Source organism: Apiospora phragmitis (genome assembly GCF_038363925.1).
Source record: "Apiospora phragmitis strain CBS 135458 chromosome Unknown utg000005l:1.0-4161743.0:1.0-4166827.0, whole genome shotgun sequence".
NCBI classification, from domain to species: Eukaryota; Fungi; Ascomycota; class Sordariomycetes; order Amphisphaeriales; family Apiosporaceae; genus Apiospora; species Apiospora phragmitis.
This window is the reverse complement of record NW_027117403.1, coordinates 1666329-1676687: the sequence shown is the minus strand read 5'-3', so window position 1 is coordinate 1676687 and position 10359 is coordinate 1666329. Positions and strand designations below refer to the sequence as shown.

General features: G+C 52.7%; 2 protein-coding genes across 2 annotated transcripts; one reads left to right on the top strand and one right to left on the bottom strand.

The window, feature by feature from the left end:
- Window positions 1–1349: 1349 nt before the first annotated feature.
- On the top strand, window positions 1350–8706 carry PG994_004563 (uncharacterized protein; the record flags this gene model as incomplete). Its single annotated transcript, XM_066855972.1, has 7 exons — window positions 1350–1858; window positions 1912–4168; window positions 4313–4892; window positions 4946–5296; window positions 5334–6522; window positions 6665–8270; window positions 8311–8706. 7 exons carry the CDS (start codon window positions 1350–1352, stop codon window positions 8704–8706), a joined length of 6888 nt encoding a protein of 2295 aa, XP_066718139.1.
- A 316-nt stretch (window positions 8707–9022) lies between these two features.
- On the bottom strand, window positions 9023–10203 carry PG994_004562 (Ureidoglycolate hydrolase; the record flags this gene model as incomplete). Its single annotated transcript, XM_066855971.1, has 2 exons — window positions 9023–9919; window positions 10189–10203. 2 exons carry the CDS (start codon window positions 10201–10203, stop codon window positions 9023–9025), a joined length of 912 nt encoding a protein of 303 aa, XP_066718138.1.
- Window positions 10204–10359: the final 156 nt, after the last annotated feature.

The window sequence follows — 10359 nt, the reverse complement described above, 5'->3', positions numbered from 1 at the left end:
AACATGGGCTGAGACCAAGATGTCACCGACACCACAAGGCTGATCGTGCTCTCCAATGAAAGTCGAGACTGCTGTAGCTGTCTCCTTTTCGACCAAACGGCACCCCCCTTCACATCGGTGATGCGTATAAGGGTTTCCGGACATACTGCAGTCCAGTGGTCCACTGATGCCCCCCGCACCCCCCCCCCCCAACATCTGGCTGTTCCAAGTAATGGCTCCTGGCATGATGCTGCCCACTTGGCAGCTTCTGTAACCCTCCCGATGATGTTAGTTTCTCTGGATATGAGGGTACTGACCACCCCAATAAGGCACTCGGCCTAGATCATCATCACGTCCATCCCGTGTTGCTTTGGAGAACACAGTTGCCCGGAATACGCTTGACGCTTCCGTGTTGGCGCTACATGGTGGCTCCCACCTGCCCTTTGAGGCTGTTCGGCTCTTGATGTCGGCGACCCCTGCATTGAATGCCCTCAAAATACATGACAGCTGGTTGGTAGACCTTCACGGGTCCCATAGTACCTAATGCGCAGGCAGCAAGGGACTTCTAGCCAGTACTATACGTCTGTTTGCTCTGCAAATCATGATGCACCAGGGCGAACCGGCCTTGAGGTATTTTCTTTAGAGCTGGTGCCCTTTGTTCTATCATTGAGGAAGGGTTGCTGCTATACGAGGGACAACTGTTACTGGTGGAATGAGGGTTGCTGCAGAGCCTAGCCTCTTACCCAACAGGACAGACTGCGGTTGCGTGACTGCCTCTCTCAGGTATGCGAGTACAACCGAAACAACGGGGGTCTCTTCGAAAGGGGGAGGCACTAGAATTCACCCCACTAATCATTTTCTCGAAGCCAGTGCTGCACGGCGACTAAGCATCTCCCTGATAAGGGCGAGGGCTGCCGGGCGACTATGCAGCATCCCAAATAGGGCGAGAGCTGCACTAGGGCTGTGCTTTTTGTGACAAAAGGGGCGAGAACCCCCCTCCCCCTATCGAACACACAAAGGCTGCAGAGCGGAATTTTCACCCAGCAACCTCTCCCACCACCACATTGTTTGCAATTTCTTTCCTGGTCTGCAACCTAAAAGCAAAAGCACATTGCACACATCACAACATTTACATCGTCTTGCTATCAAGGCATGCACTGATTTTCCTTTCTTCGCATTGGGGACCTTGCTCAAGAGCATCTTCCGGCCTTGGTGCCTTTGCCTGACTTGCATAAGAACCACACAAGGCCTCCCCTTCCCTCCTCTGGTCCTGTACTACATCTTCCTCTTGCTTCATCTGCTCCTCTTCTCTTGCCTCGTACGCTCTTCTACACATTGCCCCATAATCTGCTTGCTACGTCTCTGCTACTATGGCTAAAGGGAAAGGCAAAGCTGGAGCGGCCACATCCAGCTCAAAGAAGGGTCGAAAGAGAAAGGCGCCCAAGGCTCCTCTCAATACCACATCGCGAGACAAACGATTGAAGCAAGATGACACTTCAGGTCCCAATGAAGGCGAAGAAGATTTTGGCGGCCCGTCTCACCAAGGTAGGCCTATCGACAACACGCTTCGCGCTTTCAACGAGATGGTGAAGAAAGCTACGAATGACGAATCCGGGAAATTCGCAAACCTGAAGAAGATTGCGGACCAAGGTGGCATAACTTTCAGGGTTGTTACCCTGTGCTCTGGCACCGAATCCCCAATGTTCGCACTGCAATTGATACAGGAATCCTTCTATTCTATCTACGGCAAAGAACTTTTCCGGTTCGAGCAGCTTTTTGGCGCCGAACGCGTTGAGTTCAAGCAAGCATTCGCGTCACGAAACTCCGGCTGTGTCATGTTTCGCGATGTATGTGAGCTGGTTATTGGCAAGAAAGAAGCGTAAGTACCTTCATGATTTCCTCTTGGCGGCTATGTATGCTAACTCCCATCAGTACTACGGCCAAGGGTGAAGTAATGAAAATCCCCCGTGATCCCACCATACTCGTCGCTGGCACTTCCTGCGTCGACTTTTCTCCATTGAACGTAAAGAGGCAAAACGGGTTCAGTCCGAGGATCCTGAATTTCTTCGATTTGAAGAATAAGGACAGAACCCCAACATTCAAAGAGGTGTCTGATGTGCTCCGAGAGATTACCCAGGATGATTCCATTCGCACCTTGGGCGAATCGGAACAAACCTTTTTCTCCATGCTCTCGTACGTTGCAGAACACAAGCCATGGATTGTAATCCTGGAGAACGTCTTGAATGCGCCCTTCGATAGTGCCAGAGACCATTGGTTCACCCCCCTCGGCTACACTGCTTGGGTTGGTAGTCTCGACACAAAGGACTACTGCATTCCCCAAACGCGCCAGAGGAAGTACCTAGTCGCCTTCAACAACGATAAGTTCCCTCGCGCCAGAAATGCATGTGACATCCTCGGTGAAGCTGTTGAGCACCTTAAGCAACCGGCTTCACGAAATGTCGAAGACTTCCTTCTTGGTGCCAACAACCCCCTTGCTCAGATTGCTCGGCTAGAGCTGGAGGACAAGGCACAGAAATTGAAGGCGAGGAAAGAGGCCTCCTGGGAGCATAGCAAAATACGCCACGAAGCAGTCCGTCATGGTGAGCAGCTCAGCGATGGAAGACCACTGACAAACTGGACCGAGAATGGCCATACGCAATTCCATGATGGCATGGATAAGTTTGCTATGGCAATCTTGCCCAATCGTGTGCACGACGTCTTGGATATCAACTGGCTGAGGGGAGCACTTCGGCCAGGGCCAGAATCATTTGATTTGCTCTTCAAAGTGATGGTTATAGACTTGAGCCAGAACGTCGACCGCCACCATCTCAAAGGCAAATTCGGCATCACGGGCTGTCTCACACCCTCTGGAATACCTTACATCACCAACCAGTGCCGCCCCGTCTTGGGCTTTGAATGCCTGAATTTGCAAGGCCTACCCCTGTGGAAAATCAGCTTCTCACGAGAGACTCAAGATCAACTGAAAGATCTCGCAGGCAATGCTATGTCGACCCCTGTCGTCGGCGCTGTTATTATCGCAAGTCTCATGGCATCACTTGAAGAGGATTTAGAGAGTTCGCCATGGCGGAAGGAGCTCGAAGATATCAAATCTTCTAATTATCCTAGCCCATTCACATCCTCTTCCCCGCAGATGAATCCTAGAGGTCAAGAGGTGGAAATAGTCCAAGACTATGGCACCACTGGCTTTGTGAAGTTCTCGGTCGAGAAGATCAAGAAAGAAGTACGCAAACATCGCAGATACTGCCACTGCAATGGAACTGCCCAGTACAGTACCCGAAGCCTATTGAAGTGCAACATCTGCGGCATAATCAGATGCGTCAACTGTGCTGGCAACCCTATTCACGACTACTCACCGACTGTATCCTCTCCAGACCCCTCGCCGTTCCGAGCTGTGGAGCTTGAGTTTTTGCAGCGCTTCCCTACAGTCATAACGAATCTTTTGAGTCCAGCTTGGAAGAAGAGTTTGGCCAAGTACCCAGGACGATCCACAGTGCTGATGGAAGGCCGTTACAAGCCTTCCACAGACTCGGAGGCCACCACAATCTTCGAGGCTCTTGTGAAGGCCAAGTTCCTGTACCAACGCTTCCACATCACTGAAGTGATTACACTGATCTACACTTCCGATGACGGATTCGACTTGAAGGTCGTTTGCACGGAATTGGGCATCGATTGGTTCGTGATGTTGGATCCGTACTCCAGCTGTGTAAAACCGTTCTTCCAAAAAAACATGGAACTGCAAGAGTTCTGCAAACGGTCTCAGCCTTTCATGAAGGGCACAGTTCTACAGAAAGCCCATTCGCCGCTTCATATCAAGTGGTTCATGTGGGACTTTGCTCTATCCAAAGTCGAGGCTGAAATCTCCTATACCCACGACGTGACCAGCGGCCTGAAGCGTCTTGAGATGAGACTGCACAACAGCTCTGAGGCTGGCGGCGAGCTCTTCAATATGGTGAATAAAGAAGTGGCAGGCCTTTACAAATCCGCTCCTGAATGCGAGGCTGCTGAACGTAGTCTTTTTGTTCACGACGATCACGGCGCTCGCGACGCGTCTGTCAAACTCTTCAAAGACCCTACTCTGTCAGGACCTGCTAAGGAGGACGGATTCGTTGTAGCATACGACCATCGCAAGCTGGCCTCTCACGAGCATCGCGAGTTCCTACTAAAACTTGTACCGAAAGCGGAGCTGCATAAGCTAAAAGACGGATACAAGGGAACATTCGAGGCTGAGATAGGTAGCCGCTGGGTGGAATTAGGTGATTAGAAGTCACCATCTCCCGCGTCTGACACCGTCACGCTATACCTCCTGAAGCAGCACGACCGGCCCCGTGAGGAATGCGCACATGGAGACCGCACCCTCGGCGAACTACGCCTTCAATACGTCACACCTGGCAGGTCCGATGAGTACTTGCCAAGTGACCCTCTGCTGTTATTGCAGAGAATGAAATGGGTTTGCGAACAGAACGACTCGTGGGCTGTTGTCCCTTCGAGAGAGCAGCGTGCTCTCTTTGAAACCCTTGCCTATGCTACGTCAAAGTCTGTCGAACATATCAAGGAGTGGACGCAAATCGTGGAAGATGATACTTCACGTTGCGAAGAATGCGCGCCGCAATTACCTGTGGTGTACTGGGATGGAACAAAACCCTTCAGCGACCACAAAGACGTTGAGAGTTACGAGAAGGCTCGGAAGAGCCAACTCCCAACATTCCAGATCCAGGTACAGCACGAGCAATTATCCGGTAATGAAATGAAAGACTTCAGAGTCCGTTTCATGTTCAATCCTGTACGCTTGACGCACAAGGCATTCGCACAGCTGCCAGTTGAGAGAACAGCGCCCCTAGTGGCAAAAGCCCCGGTCATCACCACAGCTCGTGTTAAGCCTCAGTATGTGGACAGTCTGGCTTTTCAACTGAAGCCATTCGCACAATCACTCAATCCACTTTCCCAGACTGGGAGCAAAAGGATAATCATGAGGACCCTTTCCCCAAAACTGGGGAGGGGTTGCTACCCCGCCAGGAAATGACTGTGGCCTGGATGCTGGAACATGAGAGGGAACCAAAACCTTTCGTCGAACGCGAGACGGAGGAGGAACAGGTTGAGGGGATTCACGTTCGCCTACTCGGTTACGCCTCACGCATGGTGATTCGAAGAGGGGGCATTATTGCTGATGATATCGGCTTTGGCAAGACTGTCATGGTGCTCGCACTTTTCAGTTTACAGAAAAAGTTTGACCAGGACCATCACCAGTTGCGCCAGAAAGAGGCCGACAACGGCATCGAGGCGTTGAATTGCAAACTTGGTCATTTGTCCGACGCACATTGTCAACCAATGGGGAGAGGAGATCAACAAGTTCCTGGGTTACCAGAAGGGTCGTGAATTCGCCCTCGTGAAAACATGGGCTGATCTCAAGAAGACTAATCCCAAATCCCACAATATCCTCGTCTTGAGTGACGATCTATTCGCCGAAAAGGAGTATATCAAATCACTACAAAACACTGTGGGCGGAAAGTCCCCTATTCAAGGGTTGAGCGCCAAGGGTGTTAGCGAGTGGAAAAATGGGCGCGGGTATTGGGAGTGGTACGAATCTGCTGTGAAGCTGATCGAGTCGAAGGAGGTGAAGGGCCGATTCCTTCTGGAGCGTTACAGCTTCAACCGCACTGTTTGGGACGAGGTCAGCTACAGTAACCCTACTGTATCTTCGTTCGTCACGAATTGCCGCGCCGTTAGCAAATGGCTTCTTTCAGGCACACCACCGACGCAAGGCTTGAAGGATGTCTGCTCCATGGCAAGAACCATTGGTCTACATGTTGCACGACCTATAGATCTTCGCCCGGGATTGCCTAGCATCGCGAATGGCCCGTCGCAATCGCCAAGAACACAGTTTGAGGAAATGAATTCCTGGGAACCAATGAAAACGACGGCGACCGTTGTGGAGAGACACTGCCAAGGTGAAAGCTTCTGTGACGCATTCTCAGTATGTAACAAGATCGATCGCGGAACTCACCTGTTCAAAGTCGAGGTGTGGGCTTTGGTAGTCCCATCCACCCTGACAGAGACCTCGACCTATCTGCCACTGCAGGACGAGATGCGCAAAGCTGACATGGAAGCGGAGTCCCTGACGCGAGATGGAGCCAAGAGACTGGACACAGTTCTTAAAAACGCGAAAGAACCACTGGATGGAGAGAGCTCGTGTATTACAGCACTTAGCCATGCAGCAACTGCCCCCAGTGTCGCCATGATCTCGTGTTCTCAACAAGCTTCTACCAACGGCGCAACCTCCTATCAGCAGAGGGTTCTCGAAGAACGGGAAGCCATGATGGACGAGGCACGCCATTGTGTCCGGTACAGCTTCGAGAAACTGATCTGGCTTGCCACACGTCTCCATAGAACCATCCACAAAAACGGCATCCAAAACGATAAAGACAAGGAAGAATATGCTGGGATCACCAGAGGTCTCTCGGTTTTCTTGGAAGCTTTGGATCAAGGTCTACTCGAGAAATTCAATGGTCGCGGCAACTATGCTGAGTTAGCCAAAGCAACTCTCACTGCGGATGATGCTCACATTGACAAGCATATAAGAAGAAGCCCCCAACCCCTCTTCAGCTTGAGTGCGATCAAGAACGCCAGCGGCCCCCTTTCTGGATTCCTTTAAAACTGAAGACCCAAGAATCAATACCTTGTACAAGAGCTTCGACAACAAGTGGGCCAAGTTTTACCTCTTGGACCTCGAAGATGCCAGAGGTCACATCCCAGGTGCTCCGGACACTGCCAGAATCCCACACGACGATGTTATCAATCTCCTACTTGCTTATGATGGACAAACCGTCCAGGAGTTGGAAGCCGAAGATGAAGAAGTTTTACGAAGCAAACTCGAAACCATAATCAAGCATCTAGTAGATGAACGAGAGAAACAGCTCATCAGGAATAAAGAGGAGTATGAGAGAAGTCATTCTGACGAACCTGATATCTTGCTAGCCCTTCGTCGCGAGGGCATAAAAGTCGGCTCAACCGGGACGAAGGACGCACGTAAGAAACTTTACGAGGCTCATAAGCAGAAATCCCTTGGGATGCGTGCCTACAACACTCCCAATGAAGCGGCCTGCTTTGCAGCAACAACAATGCCTTTCCTGGACGGGTCAATCAAAGTTCGCGGTGCCACGAAAACGCAGACCAAAGACGAGTACTATTCCGCCTGGAATGCATTCATGCAGGCTTACCGGTACCTCTTTGAACAGTCAGCACAACTAAGACGTGCCAGACTGTTCCGCAACCTTGCCTCTGGTACAGCAACGGCCTGTGACGAAGAGGAATGCCACTCGACCGATTCCTTGGCGCTGGTTTCCGACTGCGGCCACGTTCTGTGCCGAGCCCACCGGGAGAACAAGAAGCACTGTGGTGATGGAACAAACGAGTGCACCGCCCGTCTGGATATTGGTGTGGTCGAGCTCTCGAAGTTCACGAGCTTCCAGGATCGCCAGATCAGAGCTGACCATCTCTCGTCGCCAGGTGGTAGCAGAGCACTGGCTCACCAGGAACTTGACTCCAAGCTAAAATATGTCATCGATCTGATTCAGGCTACGGAAAAGGATGAGAAGGTTGTCCTGTTTGCCCAGCACCAGCTCATCCTTGAGAAGGCTGTGGAAGCTTTGGACAAGTGTGAGATCAGTTATGCAACGACGAACACGGCAGTCGCAACCAGGCGCAACAACAGCAGGGAGGATCCGTTGGGGGCTTTCAAGAAAGGAAAGTACAAGGTCTTAGTGATGAAGGTCAACTCGGCGGAGGCCGCTGGGGGCAACCTCATCATCGCCAACCACGTTATATTCCTTTCACCTGTGATTGGCAACTCACAACAGCTGTTCGACAGCCACATGAACCAGGCTGCTGGCCGTTGCATTCGACACGGCCAGAAGAAGACGGTTCATGTCTATCACTGTGTTACCGAAGGGACTATCGAAGTCGATATCCTGGAGTTGCGCCAGCAAAAGGAAGTCCGAGTGCAGCCTGGCCTTGCATTGGGCGGCCTGGTACCTCGAGGATGGACGGAGCCTTCTGGCCTGGACAGCAATACCGAGGTTTCGCAAGATGAAGACAAAGTCCCGCACTGGTTTAAACCCTCGTACGGCAAGTCTGAGGCCGTGAATTCGCTGATGTCCGCGCACGAAGTGTGGAAGGGTCTCAACGAGCCCGACCTTGCTCTCACCATGGACCTCAAAGACACGAGAGCGGATGCAAATGGCGCATACATGCACGAAATCACCGAGACCCTCGAGGTTCCCAAGACCCCTCGACAAGACTCCTTCGCAAGACAAGGACGCAGTTGCGGCTATCCTTGCCCTGGATCAGTTCGCCGGTCTGTCTGGTAGCGACCGTGCCGGCATCAAGAAACGATACAATGATCTCTGCGCGGAGTACAAATGGTCTCAAGAGATCGCTCATCGCGATGAAAAGATTTCTGATGACGGTGGTGGTGGTAGCAGTTCTGATTCTGATGCTGATGACGAGAACCCTTGCGGCAGCGATGGTGCGAGCAAACAGCCTGCTCATAACGCCGAACCGTGCGAACCGACCGAGGAGGCCGACCCCATGGATCTTGATGATGACCAAGGAGAGAGCCTCGACGCAGGTATGCAACCTAGTGAGGAGGCTGTTCCGTACAAGGACCCCGAGGACACGGATTACTACGGCGTTTCCGATGATGAGTTGTAATTTCATCAGAACAAGAAGATTGTACGACTATGAAGAAGAAGGGACAGGATGCTTTGGCCACAAGGGCACGCGATGCTTTTGCCTATGCAATAGTTGTTGCGAAATCTGCAGATGAAGCAGGAGGAGAATATGCATGGATGAAATGCAAATTCTCTGTTGCCCGATATTGCCACAGAATAATGGAAGACGAATAGATATTGCACAAATAACCTGCTTTTGTTTCTGCCCGTGATACGTATAGGCGACACATGAGCAAGCACATCCCGCTAGCTAAAACGTAAATCGATTCCTCGCCTCTGCCAATGATCTATTTAGGTTACAGCTTTGACGTGCGCGAGTCCACAGCAGCAGCAGTTAGGCGCACTACTATCTTCGGCTTCGGCCCATCCCCGTTGCTGCTGCTGCCGCTGCTCTCCAGCGCCACTTCCTGGCAGTCCTCCAGCGCCGCGTCGTTGGCGAACTGGAACACCAAAAAGTCCACCGTGGTGTCCGGCGGGCCCAGGGCGACCATGGGCGCGTGCCACGTCCCCGCGCCGTACGTGACCGCCTGCTCGCCCGTCGCGACGAAGGCGCGCAGCCCAGCGAGGTCGGGCATCCCGCGCCCCGGCAACGAGGGTTTCGAAGGAGACGGCGAGCTACTGCTGCTGCTCGAGATCGAGTCCGGCACCGGCAGGCCTTCGTCCAGCACGCTGGGCGGCAGGCTCGGGGCCACGATCACGAGGTACCGCTTCGACGCGTCGGCCGTCAGCGGGATGAAGGTCTGGGTCGTGAAGGGGTGGCGCTCGAGGATCTTGACTCTTACACCGTCGCCGTCTTCTTCCTTCTGCGGCTGCCGTGCTGGTGATGACGACGTTGAAGCCGATGAAGAAGAGGATGAGGAAGAAGAAGAAGAGGAAGACGGCAAGGCCATCCGTGCGCCACACACGAACATGGTCATCCGCGCCTCCGCGGGGCGGCCCGAGGGGGCCTGTCCATCGCCATACAGGTTGCGCAGCGACGCGATGGCGGCGTACTTGATGGCGGTGCCCTGGTTGGCCAGCTCGGCGGCGAACGGCAGCGTGGCCGAGACGGTGTAGGGCTCCGTGTCGGAGGGCCGCACGTCCGGGGCCGGGTTGCTGAGGACTTCGCCGAAGGGGGCGAAGTCGGCGCGGGTCAGGGGTGTGCCGTCAGGGTGGCCGAGGTGGTTAGGGGGAGGGTTTGGATTAGCATCGTCCTTAATATTATTATCAAGTTTAAGTATTCTCGGGCGTTTTCTTAGCTTGGGTTGATGGATGGACAGATGGGTGAGGGAGTATGGTACGATGGACAACTTTCAGCGTGAGATAACGGGGAAAGGCTAGGCAAGAGACGAGGTTTATGGTTCTTATCTCTGATATATGTTTTACTAGATTCAATTGCCGACGACGATGACGAAGACTTCAATATGGTATATCGATAGGTCACCTTTCACCGATCAAGGGAAGACGACGTTGAATGGCTAACCAAACCGGCGGCCATTCTAGCGCTTCGCTTTGGTGCCTAGCGCTGGAGGGGTTCTTTTCTCCACCTGCCCAGGCTACAGCAGGAGCGAAGGAAGGCGGCAGGCTTCAACCATTTATTTCTTTACCTCCCTCTCGGAGTAGATAACGTCCAAGGATGAGGACGATATTATCA